Raw genomic sequence first — 24,895 nt, forward strand, 5'->3', positions numbered from 1 at the left:
TTACTAACGACCACCTGGTGACAATAACTCAATTTTGATAAAATGTGCAGATACCACATCTGTGCTTAGCACGGCAGTATGCTGCTTTCAACCACTCCTTTAGATATCAAAAAGATTGAGGGCACTCGTTTCACAGTCACTCTCTTTCCCAATTCGAGAGACCTCTGGAGGATGAAATTCGACAGCACGGACGAAATTGCGCAGATCCCGCTCGCTCAGGTGCAGCAATACGAGATCCGTGCACGTGGGGGGCAACTCCTGTGCCACGCGGAAGAAGCACTCCAGCCAGCGGGGAGCCAGGGCCCCCCACCTCTCCGCCCTCACGACCCGGAAAGCGACCAGGTCGCGATAGATCGGGAAATCCGTCATCGCGAGGGAGTCGCTCCGCAAGACCTCCCGGGCTGCCTCGCTCTCGAGGTACCGCGAGACCTCGCTCACGTGTCTCCTGGCCACGTCCCAGAAGGACGCCCTCGATCCCTCCATCCGGGCGTCCTTCATCCGACGGATCTCCGCTTCGCATCGGGAGAGGAGCCTGCTGCAGCACCACGTCTCGCAAGCGGAGAGCCTCAACGCTTCCCAGTCGGTGGCGACGTCTCTCAACGCACACATTGCGATAATCACTCTCATCACAACGTCATGTCCTCCATCCAGAGCGCTGAGCAGGGGAGACCGTCCCCACTCGTCCTTCGGGTGCGGATGGGCACCGCACCACAGCAGCCTTTTCACCACCCCCACGTACCCGCTCTGTGCGGCGAGAAGCAGAGGGGTGCGCCCGTCCTCCTCCGGGACGTCGTTCTCGCCGTCCGCGTCCGCCAAGAGCTCCGCCGCGTCCTCCCTCCACATGGCCAGAGCGTGGTGCAGAGGCGTACGCCCCCCTTTGTCCCGAAGACGCGTGTCCGCTCCGCCGGCGATCAGTTTCCGGGCGATTCCCACGCATCCCTTCATCGCAGCATGATGCAGAGGGGTGCACCCTTCTTCGTCCGGGACGTCGTTCCTGTTGGCATAATCAAAAATTAAGTTTAAAAATATCCAATATTCTGTTTGACAATATTAAACGAAACAATATACCAACATTGAGGCAGCCGTGAAATGTCAAGTTGGAGACAAGTAAAAAGCGTGCATCAGAAAGATTCGTTAATTTAAATGAGGCCCATAGTTTCAAAACCGGATACTTGTAGAAAACCAAATTTTACAGGAGACGTAAAAGTCCGGTTTTGAAACTGAGGCAGACCTTCCCGCCCCATTTCAAGGGGGAAAGAAACGGTTTTTGAACCTAATATTGAGCAGGCAAATAGGCCTTATGATTCTCTACAAGATTAACAAAAAAAAAAGAAAATCGAATTTTTTGCAAGTATCCGGTTTTGAAACTAGGGGCCTCAAATATGACTGAAACACAACCAAAAGAAGGTGGGATCGAAGAGAGAGAGAGAAAGTGTTGCCACTCACCTCTATCTATACAAACGGCCGATGGGATTGCGCGTAGCAATGACGTCGAAACATCAATTCATTTGTTTATTCCACAGCCGCGAATTTTAGTATTTCCTCTATTTTACATGCAGTCCTAAACGAGTGGAATTTATTTAGTCACCCTGTGACAACTCAACATTTTCGAATCTATATATCGCTACTCACAATCTGCAATGGATTAAGAAAACAGTCGCCATTAATTATGGCATGGGGGAAACATCGGTTGAAGTGCACACGCTGACAAATTGAAATGTACGTTACCAGACTGTTAAAAGTACGTAATTACAACATCCAACTTTAAAATTTAGATTGTCGGATGTACGCGGAGAATAAATAGAATAATATTTTATGCCAACACACCTGCTGTCCGCGTCCGCCAGGAGCTCCGCTGCATCTTCCCTCTCCTCGTCCAGTGCGCAGTGGAGGGGCGTCATTCCCCGAATATTTTGCAGGCGCGTATCTGCTCCGGCATCGAGCAGCTTCCGGATCACCCCCACGCATCCTTCCTGCGCAGCATAATGCAGGGGGGTGCACTCCTCGTCGTCCCGGATGTCCGTGATGCAGTCGGCCTCGGCCAGCACCTCCGCCGCGGTCTCCTTTCCACAGATCAGGGCCATGTGGAGGGGCGTCCATCCATTCCAATCCAGGGCCCGCGTGTCCCCTCCTCCCTCCAGCAGCTGTCTCACCCTCTCCGGGTCTCCGGCCGCAGCGGCCCTGTGCAATGCGGTCCGTGCGGTCTGGTCCTCTTCCGATGTGTCCGAAGCTTCGTGCGCCGGCAGGAGTCCCCTGGAAGAGAGAGGATTTCCGTGTTGTCACACATTCGACCGATCATGGCCGCACTTAATTCTTATAGACCGTGACGATCGCTGAAACTCATGGAAACAAAGAGGGCGCTACTGCAATCACAAATAAACTTTGAAACGTTGGCACTGATTGGCGGAGGCATGAGCTGCATCCATAGACTAATAATAAGAGTAGACCGAGCTTTCTCATTCTTGCTGATGAAGAAAATTGGTTCATAGATGTATCATGTGACTAGTGGAAGAGCTTGGCGAAGACTTTGGCAGCATGGTTGCTAGATGGCAGCATTATCTATAGTTTGGCACTCGACATGTATTTTAAGACAATGTGTTTTCATTAAAAAAAACTTCCAAGTGCAGAGATTGAACTGTTTTTCTTTTAGTTATGCATTATTTTGACATTAGTAATAGTTTTTGTTCAGTTTTCGGTAACTTTTATTTCATTTGGAGCTGTCAGCGTTGGCGTGAACGAAATGACGTAAACGTTTTGCGTTAACGCAAAAATGTACTAATCGGTATCTTAAATTGAAACTGTAGGTAAAAATCTTACCGTTTGCTGATTCTTCTTGGTCGCTTGCATCTTTTATTGCTTAGAGAGTTATTGAAATTGACTAAAGAAAATGCACAATACTATCTAAACGAAAAACTCACTATATTAACAAAATATTTACAACTTAGAATAACAAATTTACAAATCGGACTCCATAAAAGATCATTCTTCCGTGTTCCATAAATTCTATTTATTTTATTTTGCGCTGGCGTTGATCGTCTGCTACGATTAACGCCCACTGTTGCTAGGATATCCACCAGTCACATGGTTTGGTTTATGAGCAGCAAAAGGGTTGCCATAGCTCGGTCTACTCTTATTATTAGTCTATGGCTGCATCGGTTTAACGCAGAGAAGTCATGAATGGTCAAAGCCCATTAAGCATCAGTGCCATCGAGTGGGGCTATGGACTGATATGGGGGAAGTTTGATCATGGCTATACTAGGTGGCACTGGCACTTAACGGGTCTTGACAATTTTGGACTTTTCTGTGCTATACCGATGCAGCTCATGCATCCACCAATCAACGCCAACGTTTCAAAGTTTGCTTATTTTTGATTGGACATCGCCCATTTTGACCGCAAGAGGTGCCACAGTGAGCCCCTGCATCCACCAATAAATGGCAACGTAATGGAAACAGGGTTTCCCAGTAGCGTCTTCTTTGTTGCCATGAGATTCAGCAATTGTCACGGCCTATAAGAATTAAGTGGGGCCATGGTTTGACGTAATCTGTCAAACGAAAGGGAGTGATACAAGAGTCCCAGTGAAGCATAAGCACCACCTCCTACATAACTGAAGGCCACTGGACTGGTTACCTTAAATGAGCGTTGTTGTACCAGAAAAAGGCCGAGTCAAAGGCCAGAGATCCTTATTTGGCTGTTTAGCGCTCTCAACACTCGCCAACGCGTGGGCCAATCTCAAATTAAGTTTCGAATTCTTAGCCATTTTTTTTCATTAATGCTACTCTACTAAAATAATAAAAGACTAAAGAGAAACAATCCCTTTTTACTGATAAAATCACAACAACTAATTGCATCAAATGTGGAACCTCACTATATTCATTGTAACTTAAATACTTGTACAGACCTCTCTAATGTTGAGTTTTGTGATGGTCTCCTTACCACCCTCAATAAGAAAGAATGTGTTCCTGAACTTCTTAGACAACTGGCACTGGAAGTCATCAATAAAATCTCTCCATATGATATTACAATATATTCAGATGGCAGAAAATGAATATTCAGGCAGGTAGTGGAACTTACATTAAAACTCCTCAAGAGAAGTTCTTCCTAAAGCAGCGAAATCCAGATTTTTGTTCCGTTTTCCGAAGTGAATTAATTGCTATTCACATAGGACTGGAGAAAATTATGTGCGAAAACAACTTCGGAGATCTCTGGATACTTTCTGACAGTAAAAGTTTAATTCAACACCTCAGAAACTGGTCCCTCATAGAAGACAAAACTAGCCTATCAATCCTACCAAAAGTAAAGCTCATAGCCCTTCAGCATAAGGTCCACTTTCAATGGATCCCTTACCATGTCGATATCTATGGTAACGAGCTGGCCGATACTCTTGCCAAAGAGAGTCTTGCCCATCCAACACCTTTCACCTCGGAGCTCACCTATCTAGAACTGTTCTCCAAGCAAAAAGCCAATAATAAAGAAAAATGGTTAATACCTCCATCTCACAATTGTTACAAAGACAAAAGGCCAGGACAATCTCTTGCCCTTTCCTGTGACAGGCAGACTAACACCCTTCTGTCTCACCTCGTCAGTGGACATCTGAAAAGTCTCACTTTCTCTGGAAGCGCCAAGATGTTTCCCATCTGCCCTAAATGCCAACAAGACCAGGCATCACCACAGCATATCTTGAGCTGCCTGGGATTGGACTGGAACGACGTATTCGACAGTCCACTGCTAGTGTCAGATTTCATAAGGGTTAACGGCTTCATCGATTTGTTCTGACTCCGTCAGATCAAAGGGAGATTTAAAACAACAACAACAACAACAGTAATCTTACACTGAAATGAAGAATAAAAAAGAAATGAAAACCTTTGAACTTTAACAATATCGAATGGATATAATTTACAACATAAGAACAGGTAACAATTTTGTTTTCTTTTTCAAGCCATCAATGGCTTGTTCTTTCTCGCAAAGACTCGCTTGAGCATTTCAAATATAAGTGCCCCCAAATACAACTCCCCATCCCGTTTCACTCCCTTAAACTTGATATTTCCAAAAATCCTTTCTTAGCACGTGCTTAGGTAATAAAATTAACCTACGTTCCAAATTTCAGCTTTCTAGCCTCAGTAGTTTTGGCAGTGCGTTGATTGTCAGTCAGGACAAGCTATTTTATACATACAGATTATAACATAATATTCATCTTGCATATATTTTGTAAAAAATAAGCAAGCAATTTTTAAATACACCAAAAATTTTTAATTTCCAGAAAGGATTTTTCTACTGTAAATAATTTTTATTTTGATTAATAAAAATGCTACAGAACTATTTTTTTTATATTATTTCACTTTGCAATGCATGAATTCAATTAAAAAAAAAAAAAAACATTTCATTTTTGAAAAAATAATAATGAGTGATTATGTACCAATATCATATCTCAAAATCAAACTGCTTGAATTATATCGCGATGCACTGCAACATTATGACGTAAGGTTGGCGATGCATCACGATGTAGAAATTTCTACATAGCCCAGCCCTAATATGGAGCATACCCTATGGGAACTAGAACCCCTATAAATGGAGAGGCCGATGCATTCGCCATATTGGAGCAAGCGTACAGCACGGAAAGCTACCTTTATTGGCAATCATTCGCCAAACAGGAAACGAGAGAGTCAGAGAGCGAAGGTGAACATTGGCAAAATTTTGGAAACAGTTAGCGTCGTTTCCAGGCTGCCAGTCACTTCGCGGGCTATTAATTACCCATTTCTTTTTTCTTTCTGCATCTGCTGGAAATCTGAAGAGCTGAAATCCTTTTTTGGAGCTGTTTGCACAATTAACAGCTGAACAACCACCCATTTGACTCAATAGGGAAGTTTTCGATTTTTCAATTTTATTTTTATATGATAGAGTAACATGTATGAACATCATAGGTGAAAAAATTTTTGCGATACGATAAGTAGTTTTTTTTAAATTAATTTTTAAAGTTCAAGCTCTTGTGACGTCAAATGGCATAGGAAGTGACGTCACCCCCTCTTCCGCTAGGGGGAGAAGCGAAGGTCACGCATTCGACTTCAAAGACGAAACGTAAAACGCTTTCTCCTCGCATTTAACTCCTCGCGTTTCTGGAACATTAAACCTCTCATCCTCTCGAAAATATTCGAATATCTCATTGGTGTTACTTGAGGAAGATTATTTAGATTGTGCTTTAACGAATCCGGCCTCCATAGTGTGTTCAAAAGGGTTATTGAATTTCTAAAAAATAAAAATATCAGCGCGCTCAAAATGTCCCTAGCGAAAGCAAGGGATCTTCGGCGGAAGTCTGCCCATTCGCGCCCTGTGACGTAGGCTCGTGACATTTCAGAAGCGCGCACTTTTGCGCGTGGATTTTTAAAATTTCATTAAAAATCAACCACGGTGTTTTAAAATTCGGCGATGGTGAATTTTTTAGTTTTGAGGGTCAATTAACAATATCCAATAGCCAAAATATGAACATTTAATAGGTTGCAACTTCCCTATTTAACACATGCTAAAGAAATGTAAAAATCAGCAGCAATGTTATCGCTACGAAGCACTGGATCAAATTTGCTCTAAAATGGCGGATGCGTCGGCTCCTCCACTACAACCCTATCTACAACCTCCCTTCACGTGTGAACGACGAATTTTCCAACCGCTTTGTCTGGGTTGGAGTGGGAAATAGGGAAGTTGCAACCTATTAAATGTTCATATTTTGACTATTGGATATTGTTTATTGACCCTCAAAACTAAAAAATTCACCATCGCCGAATTTTAAAACACCGTGGTTGATTTTTAATGAATTTTTAAAAATCCACGCGCAAAAGTGCGCGCTTCTGAAACGTCACGAGCCTACGTCACAGGGCGCGAATGGGCAGCCTTCCGCCGAAGATCTCTTGCTTTCGCTAGGGACATTTTGAGCGCGCTGATATTTTTATTTTTTAGAAATTCAATAATCCTTTTGAACAGACTATGGAGGCCGGATTCGTTAAAGCACAATCTAAATAATCTTCCTCATGCAATATCAATGATGAAATTCGAATATTTCCGAGAGGATGAGAGGTTTAATGTTCCAGAAACGCAAGGAGTTAAATGCGAGGAGATAAGCCTTTTACGTTTTGTCTTCGAAGTCGAATGCGTGACCTTCGGCGTCTCCCCTATCGGAAGAGCGCATGACGTCACTTTCTATGCCATCCTATGCGCTATCACAAGCGCTTGAACTTTAAAAATTAATTTAAAAAAAACTACTTATCGTATCGCAAAACTTTTTTCACCTATGATGTTCATACATGTTACTCTATCATATAAAAATAAAATTAAAAAATCGAAAACTTCCCTATTGCAAGGTACAAAAGTCTCATGTGAAACGCCCATTATCTTGTCAGGTCTCTGACCGTAACCGAGTTATGGTAGTCAAAAGCTGTGGCGTAACGAGAAAAAATCCTTGGGAGGGGGGGGGTGGGAATTTTTCTGAAGTTTAAACTATATATATATATATATATATATATATATATATATATATATATATATATATATATATATATATATATATATATATATATATATATATATATATATATATATATATATATATATATTACTCTTTATCAATTAAACAACAAAGAACATTATAAACGAATTTCATCTTTGAAAATACCTTGATCGATACTGCCCCGTCATGAGAAAGAAAGCCCCGTCTCCAAGAGAAAAAATGTTGAGCAAAACAGGAAGGCATAAGCTTTTTACCGTCATAAAAGCTATTATATTAAATAAAAATCTTTTAGCTCATAAACAGGATCCTTCAGGTTCGACTGAAAAATAATTTTTTGGTGGCTCACGAGAGGGGGGGGGGGGTTCTGATCCCATTATCCCCCCCCCCCCCATGGCTACGCCACTGGTCAAAAGAAAAATGAATCATAACACATTTCTGAGAAAAGGTCCAATTTCTGGAACTCCTGGGAAACCTTCAGCTATACTTATGTTATTAAGAGAAAAGTTTCTTCAGTTTGTTTGCATCGAATAGGCTCCAAAAATACCGGACCGATTTTAACCATTTCTTCACTAAAGAAACACCATCACATTATCAGGAAGTAACACAAACTATAATTTATTTCTAAAAAACTTAGGCTAACAGTTATTTCATGTTTTATGTAATTTTTAGCAGTTTTAATTACTTTTTATCCCACGGTGCACAAAGTGCGCCAGAACAATATTTTTAAAAATAAGGAAATATAATAGGAAATTTAATTTCAAGTATCATGAAAACAAGTTTTTGCAGATAGAGTGAGTTTTATAATTTTTATGAATATTTGAATAAACCTTTATTTTGTATTTTTTTTTTCTGAGTATAATGTTTTGCTTAGCTCATTTTGCGTAAAGTATGAAAGACTCTTTTAAAAAATTTAACTATGCAATAATTAAAACATTTAACCCTCTTCAGAAAAAAATAGTTTTCAAACGTACAAAATATTTTTTCAACAATATTTTTAACACAGAGCACGGCACAACTTCCAAACTGAAATTTTGGATCCTTAATTTAAGATTACGTCATGGTCACGTGATCTAACTGCAGTGATTGCCTTTTATAAATTTTATTTAAATTTGAGGATTTTATTCCTTTCTTCCCCCTCTCCCCAGAACGTTTTCCAGTGTTTTGTATTTATTGTTTCATATTTGTGTGCATTTAATTCAAGAAAATCAGTGAGCTTTTTAAGTCTTTCACACACTACGGGGAACATAGAGAGGTTTTTTTTTTTTGTGCTATGTTAACTAAATAAATAAAGCCCGTGGCTTCTCGTATGATTTTTGTGTTTGTTACGGATTTTTTTTTTTTTTTTTTTTTTTTTTTTGCACTAATACTCATATACAAAGAAAAATACTGTTAATTACTGCAAATGGCTTAAAAAGGCAAATCAGTTGGTCGCCGCAGATGGCAAATACAAGTAACTTTTAAACTGTTAAATTTGAAAGTGAGAGAAAGTGAAAATAAAATTATTTTGATAAGTGATTATTTTGTAACTGCGTATTTCTGTTTAAAATTTAAAAGCAAACTATATCGTGGATTGCTTCGTTAATATAACTATGCAGATAGTTCACAAAATTATGTCTTATTGATCTGTCTTTGCATTTTCTAACTTGTACGACATTTATTGAATATTTTTCATTGTTATAGTAATATAATTAAAAATACCATACCCAGAAGTCAAGTGTAAACACATTTAAGGTCTGAGGTAAATTTCAGAGGCCTTCTGACAGCCAGTTTTAGGTGATCTCTTTTATTTGCTTCAGTAAATTGAAAATTCCGTGTAAAAAAGAGAATTTAAAAAGCTTTGTCAGAAGGCCACAGAAACTTTGTTTCAGGCACTAAAAATTTTTACATTTACAAATAGACTTCTACACCCAATGTTTTCGACTATCTTACTACTATTATAAATGCGAAAGTTTGTATGGATGTTTGTTACTCTTTCACTCAAAAACTACTGAATGGATTTTAATGAAACTTTACAATAATATAGCTTATACATCTGGTCAACACATAAAGTAATTTTTGTCCCGTTATGGGGCATTAAAACACAATTTTGACAAATTCTCTACTACAGGGGTGAAAAAAATACTTGCACGTATTAACATTATATGTCCATCGAAACCTCTTATTTTTCTTCTCAAGATTATTTTTCTGCTTTGAAATTTCTGAGTAGAACAAAAAACATGTTATACGCTTTTTAGTTCCATGTTCGAAAGCTTTCATCAACTCAAGTCACTATTTATTGATATCATCTCAACTCCCTATTGATAGTTAGAATTGTTGAATATTTTTGCATTTTGTTTTGACTGTTCAAAGCTTTTCTCAAGTCAAATCTTAAAGTAGCGTTTTTGCACCAGATTGGCAAATAACAAATGGATTTGGCTAATTATTTTTCATTTTAATGAAACTTTAATGCAATTAATGGCTTTTCTACTTATTTGTACTGATTGGACACTTACTCATTTTCGGATACACCAGCAGGAATCTCGCCAAACTTTTTCGCGAAAAGATTTCAATAGCTGAGGCATTTGGCGATATTTTCAACTGTCGCTGTTTTTGAAGCTAATACTGTTTCTTGGTTTTCACCATGTAACCGAAATATCACCAATAAAAGAATCTTTAAAACTTTTGATTAAATTTAAAATAATCCGCTCTAGCTAAATTAAGCAAATCTTACTACTTATTACAGAAACATTTCGGATGAAAATGTTTAGCATCATTTTACGATCATCAAAAGTATCTCAGTATTTGGCAAAAATGCCTTTGACAAAAATTAGTAACAGACAGTTTTATAAAGTAGGAGTCCCAAAATGATTACCACAAATTTGGTAACATTTTGAATCGCACCAAGATCCCTCAATAATTGAAATTTCCTAAAATAGGTAAAGCAAGTATGGAGGTGGGGGGGGGGGGAGATTACGGGCAGCTAAACTGTTTAAAACCCTTTGTGGGAAGGGTTATTTGTCAGCTACACCACTGTGTATTAATACAGTAGAAAGTAGAATACATTTATAACGTCGACCCTACACAATGCAGTTCTCTATAAATCGCACAACTTTTCAGAAGTAAACAATGAAGTTTAAAAAATCTCTCTGTTTTGCTTTGCAAACATAAAAATGGTTAGGAAAATTAAATTTTGAAACAGTTTTTCATCTTTCCATCTTGATTCAAAACTTTTAGATGAAAATTAGTGCTCACAGTAAACAGAAAATACCAGATGGCCCTTGAAAATGCAGCTGTCATGCACACCATGAAGCCAGCAGAAGTGCAGGATAATTCGCTTTCTTGTGAAACATTTTTATTTGTGATTGACTAAATGTAATATTAGCGCTTTAATACTGATTGCAGATTAAACTCATTCTTAAGCGCTAATACAGTAGAAGACCATTATAACGCACACCTTAGGACCAGAGCTTTTGCGTTATACGGGTTTTGGCGTTATATAGGTCATTTCACAAATTTTGAAACTAATATTCAGAATATATCTATACATTAGCACTTCAGAGTGGGTTTTATCTGCAATGAGTAGTAAAGCACTAATTACAGAATTAGTCATTCACAAATAAACATGTTTCACAATCAAAAGAAAGTGAATTATCTTGCACTTCTGGTAGCTTCATGGTTTGCATAACAGCTGCATTTTCAAGAACCATCTGGTATTTTCTTTTGACTGTGAATAATAATTTTCATTTAAAAGTTTTGAATTAAGCTGGAAAGATGAAAAACTGTTTTAAAATTTAATTTGCCTAACCATTTTTATGTTTGCAAAGTAAGACAGAGGGATTTTTTAAACTTCAAAACCGTTTGTTTACTTCTGAAAAGGTGTGCTGTTTATAGAGAATTGCGTTATATAGGTCGGCGTTATAAAGGTATTCTACTGTATACAGACATCTTCTGAATATTAATTTCAAAATTTGTGAAACGATCTATATAACGCAAAAACTAGTGTAGCGCAAAAGCTCTGGCCCCAAGGTGTGCTTTATAACGGTCTTCTACTGTACCAAAAACATATAAAACTAAACTAATAAAATTTCAGGAATTTAAAAGATAAATTACCATATCTCAAAACAACTCATGGATTTCCAGCATTTTTCGAAAGGACACACACGATCCACGGTTTCTTGCCCTGAATTTCCAGATGCATGGCTGAACCCTGCACAGGTCACTAGTAGCTTACAACCTGCTTCACTGAAAGCTCCCTGGAAGCAAAAGATTCTAAGGTTATCAGATATTCTAAACAAAAATATAGTGCAAGAAACATTACTTTTTAACTGAGACTTCAAAAAGGAGGCGGTTATTAGTTCATACCGTATGTATGTTTTTTTTTGTTTGTTTGTTTGTCCACTCCCAGCGTCTCACCTAGTGAACCGATTTTGATGATTCTACTTTTAATGGATAGGAGATGGCTCAACTTAGGTCCCATTACTTTGTTTGACTATATTTGTTCGTTAGAAAAAGAAGTTATGGTCAAAAAACAGTAAATTTCATGCAATTACCCTATTAAATGATTAAACATAATACTCATTGTTTCAACAATTTGGTGCCATACAACAATAATATTAATAGTAATTGTGGTGATAATTTTGAATGAAGGCTTCTCTGAAGCAAGCATCAAGTTTCTTCAGTGTCATTGCTCTATAGTGGGGGTAAACCTAACGTGGAAGCGAGGTTTATGCAGTGATTAGGATCTGCTTAGCCTTCACAATGCTACTAGGTTAGGTTTACTTCAACTATAGTAGTATTTTTAACCGACTTCAAAAAGGAGGCGGTTATCAGTTCATACCGTATGTATGTTTTTTTTTTCAGTAATGATTTTACTAATCAAAAGATGCAGAGTATCTCAACGTTCTTTTGGACAGAGAATTCTTCAAGAGAAATGTGCTCATTTTTATAGATAATCAAGAAAAATAGAGCAAAATGGGGTAACTCAGGCCTCTGCGGGTGTCACTGGCTCAACAAACATAATTGACTACACTGTATTTGACGTAGAAGAATGATTATCACTTATTCGTTTCGAGGGCCTAGTAGATGGCATCACTGGTTTGATTTAACACTAGAGTTACGGCGGACTTCGTACATCTAGAAATACGGGACCCATTTTGACCTTCTGTGAAGAAATCTGCATAGTTCTCTATGTAACGTAATACATTTGCAAAAACCACACTGTAAAAAAATTCCGAAACGTTACTGAATTATTCCTTGTAACGTTTCGGGATTTCAATGGTGTTTATCCACTTCCTGGAAAAATCAAGTATCATTGCCAAAAAGTTTCCTGAACTGCTACAAGTTGAACGAATGTACACTTCTAACTGGTTTAAAAATATTTTTAATTCCCAGTTTAGAGATGAACTTTGCGTACTTATAAAGTTAATCGAAGCTTTATATCACTTACGGCCCGTCCATGCTAATTAAGCTCCCAGAGGGCGCGAATAAGTACGGACTACGCTGCATTGCAAGAATTGCAAGCGAGTAAAATTATCCATACTTGCTGGCAGTTTTGGCTTAGCTTTGGTCATGTTTGCAATAACGCTTAACGGAATGTCTTTAATAAATCAGAAACAGACCTAGCTAGTATGTTATACCTATCAAAGTCAATTCTGAAGTTCCAGAGACACGACTGGCTTCAAGTGGGAAGATTTCTGAAATTTAAAGGAGGCTTCCGAGATAATTTCAGGAAGGTTACTGAATATTAGCGGGAAACGTTCCTGGTTTTTGCAAGGTATATTACTGACAGAAATTGGGCCCATCAGCTGCCCATTATTCTCTAGGAACATTTCGGAATCGTGTTTACAGTGTAGTTTAAATAGAACGTATTTCCAACAAATATCGCTTATTTGAAGCACGCAGTGTTTTTTTGGATAGATAATGAAGTATGCAAAAATAAAATTAAAATACAATTAAAATAACCAGCGCTGCATTAAGTTGAATTTAAAAAGCTAGTGGCCAACGTTCCTTTTCATGTACAAAAGCATTATGAATGCTTCAAGTTCTTGCAGTGATATGTTCCAAGGGACATTTTTGGATCTCTACTCTGTTTCAGCACCAGTAAATGCATTTGTACCTCTTTTTTTCTCAAAGGGGTCAAAATGACCCCTGCCCACACTTCTACTGTCTGACCATCGATTATATAGAAAGGTTAATATCCAGTTTATAGGCGGAAATGGACGCATTTATTAGTTTGCAGGGGTGGTAGTTTGTTCGTCACATGATGTGCGCGTTTGCCTATTTAGACGCAGTGTTGTACAAATGACAATTCGTTCACAGAATCAATTCTTAAATCTAAACTATATGTTGATCTGTATTCTTACTACAAAAATTAATTGATATATTTTTAACAACATAATTTTGTACTCACCATCTTAATTCTACTTTTCCTGACGAAATGCAAACATTGTATTTTCTTTTTGTTGTTTCCATAGAAACTGTTTGCTCCCACTCTTTTTCAACTTAGAGAATAAAATAAATTAATTAGGCCCACTAGTAACATTATAGAACGCGCAAATGAAAATTCCATCGTTATTTTTCTTTCTCCCTGCTATATTTATTCAGATGGAATCGTCTTAACTTGGCCAATTGCCAAATTACGTACAATCCGTGGTCAAACAATAGGTATAACCCATTATCTCGGGTTTAAAAAGTTTTCTTAGAAACTTAATATTATTACGCAGCACGATGATTTGGGAAAAGCCATGGAAGGATTCAGGATTTTGTGAAAATACAGGAAGCAGTTAGCAAAAAAGTTTGTTTGGTGTCAAAATGACACCTTCTGTAATTCTGGGGTTGATCATTACTGGTAGCACTGATCGATTTTTTGTTCGTCAGGTTAATAATAGCTGCAAAGGCCAAAGTTTCCCAGGCTAATGGTTCTCTTTTTTTGTCATCTCATAATTTGTCCTTTTAAAAGAACGGACTCCACAGGATTTTTTTTTTACAACAAATTTAGAATCACGTTTACTCTAACACACAATAATGTATTGTTTCTCATAATTTTACAATGCAAATTTTGTTGTAACCCATATTTCAAAGCATAATCGAAGTTTTTCAATCCTGCCTTAGAGAATGGAAGTGGTTACAGTGGCAAAAGATACTGATTTTCAGTCTCTAATTAAAAAAGATACTATATGAGGACAAAATCTGAAGAAAATAATTCCATGAATTTAGGATGTAATGAATTTCTTTTTTCTTTTTTTTTTGGGGGGGGGGGGGAATATAATCTCAGGGGAAGCTATTAGGGTCAAATTTTCCAGGTTTTTAGAAATAAGTGCCCATACCTGTTGCAGAGAAAGTGGAAGAAATCTAGAGAAATGCTTTTTCAAACAACAATTTTGCACGAACAAAGCATTGCATTATGAAATGAATAAATACTTATGTGCAACAAAGCAACAGCACGGTCCAGAAAACACAAATTAGCAACTGTTTGAAGAGGAGAGGGTGGATAAATGCAAAAAGAAGCATGCTCATGGTTTCAAGGTAATGCAAAATCTACACTGTTTAATACCTAGACACGTACGAGTCCTGAAATTGTTTTCTTTTAATTAATATTTCTTTAGACTAGATCAAGAAAATATCCAAAGTTAACTTTTTTTACCTAATTTGAACTCTAGCTGTAGTGCCCATTCCAATTAAAAATTTACAAATGATGTAGGTAAGGATGTAAGCAACAATCATATTTTTTTCGGGGAAAAAAGTGGTTGCAAGAAAAATTTAAAAGAAAACTGAAATTCTGACCCTGAAGAATTTGCTTGGCAAACAGCACACAAATGGTCGCGCAAGGTGCCTGTATTACTGAATGCAATTCATACATGTTAATTTTTACAAAGTTCATTGCCAATTTGTAAAACTGGTATTTTTATACAGAAAAAAAAAAACAATTTAAGATTTTAACTATATCACTACAACAGGTTCCAAAAAATCCTTAATGTATTTCAAAAACAGAACAAAATTAAGAAGAACTACTTCACACGTTCCCGTATTAAATTTCACATGTTTTCATGACGGTCATAATTGTTCGTAAATTATTCACATTTGACACAATAAATTTAGATTTTTTAGATATGACCTCTAGTTGCCAACGACCGGCAGGTGGTCTTGGAAGAAAACTATTAGAAATTAAGCTACTGAAGCTCGGACTCAAATCTGTTGAATTGCACACTTGAAAATATTAGGTTTTAAGTCCCTCGGGGCTCCATGCCAGATCCTCAGGGTCAAAGGAAAAAACAACAACTAGATTTTTAAAAATTGGACTTTTAAGGACTTAAAAAACTGAAGGAGGGACTGTAGGGACCAGTTGGGAGCCCTGCGTTTACATTATCTTTGACCAGGATGGGTAAAAAGTGTTCATCGTACCATAAATAAGGCTGTATATAAGTTGATATCGTATATATTTTTTCCCAAGGAAAATGAAAAAAAAAAAGAACAATTTGTTACCGTAGAAGCGGGTGGTTCAGTTTTAGTACATTTCTGACTATAATTACTCAACACTCATTCGAAAAAAAAAAAAAATGAAGTTGTGTTATGATTACAGTTTAGAACCTCGGCTTTGGTATGGTTTGTACCATACTCTACCTCTGGTTATATTTTAACGGTGGAATTGTAGATGTAAGTTATGCTGAAAATTGAACTATGGAGAATCAAGTATGTCATAAAATCGAGACAAAACAAAGGCTGTATTTTCTTCATAATTTTTGAAGATGGATACCAAATCTTATCTTTTTCAAGCCACTCTCGAAACTTACCTCGCTTCAACATTGCTGAAACTTCAAACTCACTTGCATCTACGCCCGTGATTTTTCTTGGGAACTTTTTCCTCTGATAACCCAACGCACCCTCCAAAATTTCAACTAATTACTGTACCACACTCACCCTCCAAATCGTAGAGCTTACCACATTTGTAACTATAGCAGCATCAAAATATTTTATTCTTGAATGAAAATTGGAGGTAACTTTCTTTATGTAATATGAAAGTGAAAAGTACATACGAAATCGCGATTCCTTCTGCGCTAAAAGTCCACCAACATAAATTTCAGAGCTGCTTACAAACATTTAACATTAAATCCCGGTTATCACAAATTTGCCATTTCAATTGCGCTTGCGCGCGGATTTTGCTGATTTCAAAAATCTTGCTCAAACTAATTAAAAACATTTTAAATTTGTTAATAAATATGAGATGTTAACAGATAAAAATTAGAAAGTCCAAAGCTTTCTTTGATTTAGTTTTAGGCCTCGGTAAAGATTGAGTTTTGCGCCTTAATTATTAATGGATTCGGAGTCTGATTTTTCTATCAAACAAAGGCCCTTTTCAGGGACAAATTTTTAACCTCAGAAGAGCGTACTCGAATTGCAGCATCACTTCTAATGCAAAGCTGAACCCTCAACCTAAATACAAATGCATAATACTAAGCTGTTTACGCATAAAGTAAAATATCCTCAAAAGACGGATATCTGTACTCATATTCCAATCATTTTTGAAGTACATAACATGTTTTACGTTCACGTTATATAAATATTTCCAAACCTATAAACATTGAAGTGTCATTTTTCTCTTTTCATTATAAAGATTATCAGTTATTCATATCCTTAGTTTCATATATTGTGTCCCGAAATCGCTGTAAAAAAAAAAAATAGTTTAAAAAACTAAAAAAACACGCTTTCGTAGCAAAATGAACTAAAAAGTGAAAAATAATCTTTAGATGATAGTAGTTGACCAATCACTTAATTTTAATGTAATAAAAAGAAGCGTGGGGTTCTGTCTATTTATATTTTTGCTTGGACAACAAATGGAAGAAATTCAAGATAGCTGATAAGAAGCCCCCACGCTTTTTTGTATTACATTAAAATTAAGTGATTGGTCAACTACTATCATCCAAAGATTATTTTTCACTTTTTAGTTCATTTTGCTACGAAAGCGTGTTTTTTTAGTTTTTTAAACTATTACTTTATTTTTCTGTTTTTTAGTCTTATGTTGGAGAATTATCAGGCGACGAAATTATTTATAAAATGAGTGCGAGGTATATTACTTTGAAAATTTGAGATGCATTTGAATAAAAGTTTTGTTCAACAATGGTCTGATCAGCAATGAATTTCCAATTGAAGGCTCACCTAAATTTTGGTATGAAATCAGTTAAAAACAATTATATTTCATGTTCTAATTACCTTGGAACATTGGAACAAATTTTGTCTGATGCAGAAAAATTACAGGTTTTTGTAGATATTTTCAAATAATTTTTGCGAGCATTTTTAAATGTACTTTTTTTAATTTTTCCTTTTTCACATTGTTGGATTTATGCCAAAATATTAATTAAAATTGGAGGAAACTAAGAATTAAAAGAGTTGATTAATTAATTTGGTTATAGAATATTGCATTGTCATCGGGTCTGAATTTTTCGAAATTTGAGCTGCAAGATTCCGTTACAAGATGCATACATACATACATACAGGTGAAGCTAATATAAAAGCGTGTTAATACTCTAATTGCATCCATTAATTTGTTGGGACTCTAGCTCAGCCTAAATATGAACAAGCAACACGAAATCTTAAAACAGAAAGTCCAAAAAGTCAAGTCCGTGCGCAAGTGCAGCTGAAACGGCAAATTTGTGATAACCGGGATTTAACGTCTAGTCTTACAAACACGTAGCAGCCGTTGCTTACCAAAAATAAATTCACAATCACCAGGTTATTTGTCTGGCGGGCCTATTTGACAGTAAGAACAACTCTCTCATTACCAGAGAAGGATGCACAATAGTTCCTATTGAAACTGGGATAGCCAAGAGTTCACTAGGAATGCTTATTACGTCAAAGCTGGGGTTTGTACTATTCTCACCCTCCAAACCATTCTCACCCGCTTTTAAGGTAATTATCTTTATTTTTGTGTGTTCGTGCAGGTGGTGGCAAGCCATATCATTTAGTCCATTTAAATAAGTTTGGAAAGACCGAACATATTTGATTTGAAGCCTTGAAGATGGGAAAAGATCCATCCTTTCCACCTCGAGGTAACAAAAATTGACTTTTGGCAACAATGTAAAAATAGAATCAGGTTTTTGAACATTAAGATGAAGTCAGCATGTTAAAAATTTGGCCATGTTTTTTGCAAGAATTTTCCTCAGATAAACTTAAATATTCTTTCAATAAATGTGTTTCAAACAAGTTTTTATTTCTGTTTAAATAATTGATTTACTAACTTCAAAAGTAACATTGTTGATGTTAAGACAAAGGTTCACATACTTTAGGCAGAGCAGATCTCAGTGTCTCGTTCTCCAGCGCCATATTTGCCAACTGCTCTCGAAGTGCAGCCTGAAAGAAAAAGGGGGAACTGAAGAGCTGTTTGCGAAAGGGGATGCAGATAAAGGGGATATTTTGATAATTGGGAATCTGGCGCGGTAGTCTCATTTTTGGCGTAAATAATTTTATTTTGGTAACCCTGCTGATTTATAGTAACCCTATGTGAATAGAGATTTCCGATCTCTTTGTTTTGATTTGCAAAGAAAAATACCTCTCGCGCATGCGCTGGAGCCAAAAATTGACGCCAATGAAGAAAAATCGCCAGATTCCCAATTATCAAAATATCCCCCAGATAAAAAACACAAGTACAGTAAAATCTTTGGAAACATGTAGCTTTCCTTTTTCGCAGACACCTGAATTCAGGAACAAAAAAAATAAGTTTGGAGAATAAAGCAATTGCACATTGGAAAGCTTGTTACAATTTATGAAGTTGATGAAACCCACTTGTTACATAGTTCGGCAGGATAATACTCTGTCTAACCGGACAGAAAGCAGATCCGGTGGGAATTTTTCTAAAGACGCTTAACAATTTCTGTCAGAGCACCATGGACAGCATGAAATTGGAACGTGTTGTCATCCAAAAAGCAGCCAGAATCCAGTCCTTAAAAGGTCTGGATTTAAAGCAATTACCAGTTGACTGGTATTCAAATTAAAGAGCCTGGATGAGTGACAACCAGCACTATGTCAGATCAGCTTGTGATTTTGGATGAAATGTTTGCTGGAGAAAAGGGGCATATGTTGTTTTCTTTATCGATCAATGCAATTCAGTTTCAAACATCTTCTTGTTAGCAAACACACCGCTGAAATGCCATTTTATGGAAGCTGAGACTAAGTCCTTAAACGTCATTAGACTGCTAGATTTAACCATTGAGAAGGAATAGATGGCATGGAGAGAGTGCAACCCTACTATCTTGATACCGCAACAGTACCATGTGACCTGGGGAGCAATTTCGAGTTGACCGCAACCACTGAAGAAGTTTTCATTAGCTGAAGCCATGAATGATAAAAATATTTAACTGTAGAAGGAAAAAATTAGATTTATAGCAATAGTGCAGTATTGAAGCATTATAAACTGTGAAGAAAAAGCCACACCAGGAGGTCCAGTAACTTTTCACAAGTATGTACGAATGTTTTTTACTTCTAAATAAAGCCAATAAATAACGTATTTTATACACATATAACAATTTCTATAAGTGAAATTTTAAGCCATCTTTAGTAACTTTAAGGGAATGGCGAAGGTTCGAAGACTTTGACAATTTTTCGGTATTTAAATCTGAAAAACACAAATGAGGACCTTGATGCAAAAACCAGGTAAGTCCAAACTCATTCATTTTTAGTAAGACCAACAAATATTCATCACTGCCCGATAGAAAGGCTAATATCTTTCGCACATAATTGACTACAAAGCAGAGGTCTAATCTTACATTTGTGTCTCGATGTTGCAGCAGTCGGAACATCTATATTCTCCACACGTAAAAATGAATTTTAATAAAATAATAGTTTAAAAAACTAAAAAAACACGCTTTCGTAGCAAAATGAACTAAAAAGTGAAAAATAATCTTTTGATGATAGTAGTTGACCAATCACTTAATTTTAATGTAATACAAAAAAGCGTGGGGGGCTGTCTATTTACATTTTTGCTTGGACAACAAATGGAAGAAATTCAAGACAACTGATAAGAAAGCCCCCCATGCTTTTTTGTATTATATTAAAATTAAGTGATTGGTCAACTACTATCATCCAAAGATTATTTTTCACTTTTTAGTTCATTTTGCTGCGAAAGCGTGTTTTTTTTAGTTTTTTAAACTATTATTTTATTTTTCTGCTTTTTAGGTCTTATGTTGGAGAATTATCAAGCGACGAAATTATTTATAAAACGAGTGTGAAGTAATATCATAAAGTTAAGACAAGGGCACCCCCGATGGGAAGCTACTGTGAGTCATCGATGTATGTTTGCAGAAATCATATTTATATTACTTCGAAAAATTTGAGATGCATTTTAATAAAAGTTTTGTTCAACAATGGTCTGATCAGCAATGAATTTCCAATTGAAGGCTCACCCTAAATTTTGGCATGAAATTAGTTAAAAACAATTATATTTCATGTTCTAATTACCTTGGAACATTGGAACAAATTTTGTCTGATGCAGAAAAATTAAAGGTTTTTGTAGACATTTTAAAATAATTTTTGCGAGTATTTTTTGATGTATTTTTTAAAAATTTTCCTTTTTCCACATTGTTGGATTTATGCCAAAATATTGATTAAAATTGGAGGAAACTAACAATTAAAAGGGTTAATTAATTAATTTGATTATAGAATATTGCATTGTCATCGGGTCTGAGATCGCGTGCCAAATTTCAAAAGAATCCGATCGCAGGAAGTGGGCGAAATTTGAGCTGCAAGATTCCACTACAAGATACATACATACATACATACATACAGGTGAAGCTAATAAAAGCGTGTTAAAAAAGGAAAAGGTTTGGGCGTAAACTGTTTCTTGCTTCAAAGTCCTCAATTGCAGACTGAAGACTATCGCTGGTGACTTTAGGATTACAAAGAGACCTCATACCTGAAATACCTTAGGAACACTGTTAAGTCTAAATCAGGGCCTGATTACAACTAATGTTGCCCCCCCCCCAAAAAAAAAACTTGCAAATCCCCCCCCCCCCCCATTCGAAGACAGTCCTAATTCCGCCAATGTTCAGGAGCTCCTCCCTTCTAAGTCGAAATTTTGTCCTGTTTCAGATTCAGTTTATCGTAGTCAGTAACGAATTTTATAGAAGGCCCGGGCACCCCCCCCCCCCCAAAAGGAAAAGTTAATTTAACTAATCATATATTTTTAAAATTTATTTTCCTATATAACATGAAGAAATGTTTTACAGTTATTTAAAAAGAACACAAAAGATACAAATCTTATTTGAATAAATGCATTTTTGTTTGCTAAAGAAGTAATACTAGAGTCAGGGATCACAGCGGCAATTTAACTAACTTCGAACTAAAAGGAACGTAATACACCGCGATTCGTCTATAAATTCTCTTTTGATGGAATTAGTAATAGACTTTAAAAAAAAAAAAAATGCGTGAAGATGTGCCTAGAAAAGTCGTTTTAAATCCCGGAAGCTATTTGCGAGGTAAAAGTTTTTTTTTTCCGCCTTCTAAAAAATGCAAAATAAAATAAATCATACATGATAGTTTCTTGGCAAAACCATAATATTAATTAAAACGGCATGTAGAGTTTAAATTTTTAAGAACAAATCAGCCACTCTTTGAAAATCTCAAAGAAGTAGCTTCTGAATTCTTCAATAAAACCTATTTATAAAGTTATAATTTTCTTATTTACATAATATTTTATGGTTAAAATATCAATTCATTTAAAAAACTCAAATGATGTATGGGTTTGTTTACTAACCTTGTCCATGTGTCATAATGATTATGAAAATGTTCCTAATTAAAACCACTCATTTTCCAACACCTCGGCGAAATTATGTAGCGTTTTAGTGTTTAATTGGATTGAAATGTTAAAAATAATTTACTTCCACATTCAAAAACAGAAAAGTACATAGTATTTATGTACCTAAAATTATTTTAATTAGTCTTAAAGGACCCTGAAGAAAAAAAAAGTTTAAAAAAATATCAAACACATTTGAAAATAAAGTCATGAAAACTTCACTATGAGAAATTGTAATAGGGAAGGGGGGGGGTGAGCTTTTCAATTTTTTTAGCCCCATAAAAAAACTATTTGTGTATCCGCCCCTTAGGAGCGTGCACAGGGGGCGGGGGAGAAGGGACACCTGTTGGCCCGGGCCCGAGCCTGAAGGGGGGCCCAATATTTTTTAAACAAGGCGTGAAATACAAGGGTAAACAATATGGAGCGGCTGGGAAAAATCACTTGTGAGGGGCCCCAAAATTTCTGTGCATGCCCCTGATCGTAGTCCAGACTTGCTCTCCCCGTACGCGATTCTGAGATCATAATGCTCGTATAGCGAAAATTTACAATAGAACAATGAAATATCTTGCCAACTGGTAGCATTTAAATGAATCTGTCCCAATCAGTAATTACCAGCTGCGTGCACAGATATATTTTGGTGCCCGTTACAAATGACTTTTACACAACCCCCTTCCAGCTTGTTTACCCCTACGTCCCTACATTTATTTCACCCCTCATTAAAAAAATATCAAGTCCCCTTCAGGCTCGGAACTGGGCCAACAGGCGTCCCTCCCCCCTCCCCTTTTGCATGCCCCTGCTCATTGTATCAACACCCCAAAGCATGGCCCACGCATTGGAAGGGCCGGGCCGCTTTGTTTAATGCTGCAGGCAAATTTAATTTTTGTTAATCGATGTACAAATATAAGTTTTTAGCGCTCCTTTTTCGTTCGGGGCCCTTTTTCATGCCGTATCGGACCCCATTTTCTCTGGCCTCTTTTCGTTTTCTCAATGTGGGAGTCATGGCCCCCAAAGCTCTGAAAACTAGAGAGAAAGTTGATAAGAGAGGAAAGCTTCTTCTGAACTTCTGATATTTACTTTGGTCCCTGCTTAGGATGGAAAAAAAAAATCTGTTTCCAAACGCTATTTTCACATAGAGTAAACAAATTACATGCTTTTTTTTTTAATATATTATAACACTTTAAAGGATGCTAGAGGTGAATTTAGTTGTATTAAATTCAATAAAAAAATTGCTAGAAGTGGCCCACTCGGCAGTTGGCCCAGTCCGGGATCTCCAACTAGCTGACCTGGCCAGTCCGCCCCTGTACATACATACATATATACATACATACATATATTAACAACAAAGTTTAGGTTTCAAAAAAAGTTAAAATAAACATAAGTTTGATTGATTTCTTACATAAAGATAAATATTCCTTACTGCAAGTAATAATTCAGAGAAAAATCGGTATTATACAACCGCATTTTTTTAAGAAATAAAAAAAATTTTAAAAGAAGGAAAATGAAAGGAGCATGTTTCAAAAAAGATTGGAGTACACGACTCTCATACTCGTGTGTGAAATGTCTCGCTTTTGCGATCCTGAGCGTTTCAAAGTAGAGATTTTTCTCGAAAGTTCTAATCACTGAAAAATCCCTTTTTGTAGGAGTTTTGGTTGTTTTGTTGAAATTTCGGGAGATATTTACTCTATTAGGGAGTTCAAGAGAAGAAATCAAAGTTTGGGATCCTCCCTGACGAGTCGAGAGAGTTGGCAGCTACAGTGAACACCGGTTAATTGAATCAACCCCTTTATTGAATCAAATCGTCAGAAACAAAACAAAATCCAGCTTTACTGAATAAGCCGTTTTATAGAATCAAAACATTCAGAACAAACGTGATTCATATAAGGGGCGACCACTCTACATACTTGCCAACCTTCGAAGGAAAAAAAACAGGAGATTTTACTAGAGGTATATAGGTGATTCACACCATCGACATATCCTCGTGACAGAATTATTAAATTATGCTTTTAAATAACATGAATACTTAAAGTTAAATGGGAATTTTTTGCAGATATAAGAAAATTGGTAGCAGCAAGAAAAATATACTGCAACGGAAAAACTAAATAACATGGAGTGAATTTGCTTAAAGTTTCGTACATTCTCTAGTCTCTACCAGAAAAGTAACTACAAAATTTAATTACTAAAATCCGAAAAAAAAAGAAAGGAAATCAATGTATAATGAAAATACAATACAAAATAAGTAGGTATAGGGTAGCACACACACACACACCCACACATGTTAAAATAACCTTCACACATTAAAAATAATTGAAATAATTTCAAGATGCAAAAAGATGGAAATCTGCTGCAATTTCCGGCAAAGCACGTGCTACGTTGAACATGCAAATGTGGGAAGCTTCAAAAAAATTAATTTTTACTAAATGAGTTATTAATTGGAAAAATTCTTATTCCCTGACATTGGTAGACTAGAAAAGGGCGCCATCTATTGAGAAGTAAGTGAAACCTTTTGATGATTGTCTGAAAAAACTGCAAAAACGGGAGAAAATCGTAAAAAACGGGAAATCAGGAGCTGGAAGCAAAAAACGGGAGTCTCCCGTTAAAAAACAGTAGAGTTAGCAAGTATGACTCTACCATATTTTTAATGAGC

General features: G+C 36.5%; 1 protein-coding gene across 1 annotated transcript; it reads right to left on the reverse strand.

Moving 5' to 3' along the window:
• Positions 1 to 99: 99 nt before the first annotated feature.
• On the reverse strand, positions 100 to 22,221 carry LOC129232468 (ankyrin repeat and protein kinase domain-containing protein 1-like). Its single transcript, XM_054866613.1, has 5 exons — positions 22,213 to 22,221; positions 18,747 to 18,815; positions 11,583 to 11,725; positions 1,828 to 2,253; positions 100 to 994 (listed from the first exon to the last, which is right to left on the reverse strand). The coding sequence occupies exons 1-5, from the start codon at positions 22,219 to 22,221 to the stop codon at positions 100 to 102; spliced, it is 1,542 nt and encodes a 513-aa protein (XP_054722588.1).
• Between the last annotated feature and the right edge of the window lie 2,674 nt (positions 22,222 to 24,895).

This window comes from Uloborus diversus, unplaced genomic scaffold (assembly GCF_026930045.1).
Source record: "Uloborus diversus isolate 005 unplaced genomic scaffold, Udiv.v.3.1 scaffold_12, whole genome shotgun sequence".
NCBI classification, from domain to species: Eukaryota; Metazoa; Arthropoda; class Arachnida; order Araneae; family Uloboridae; genus Uloborus; species Uloborus diversus.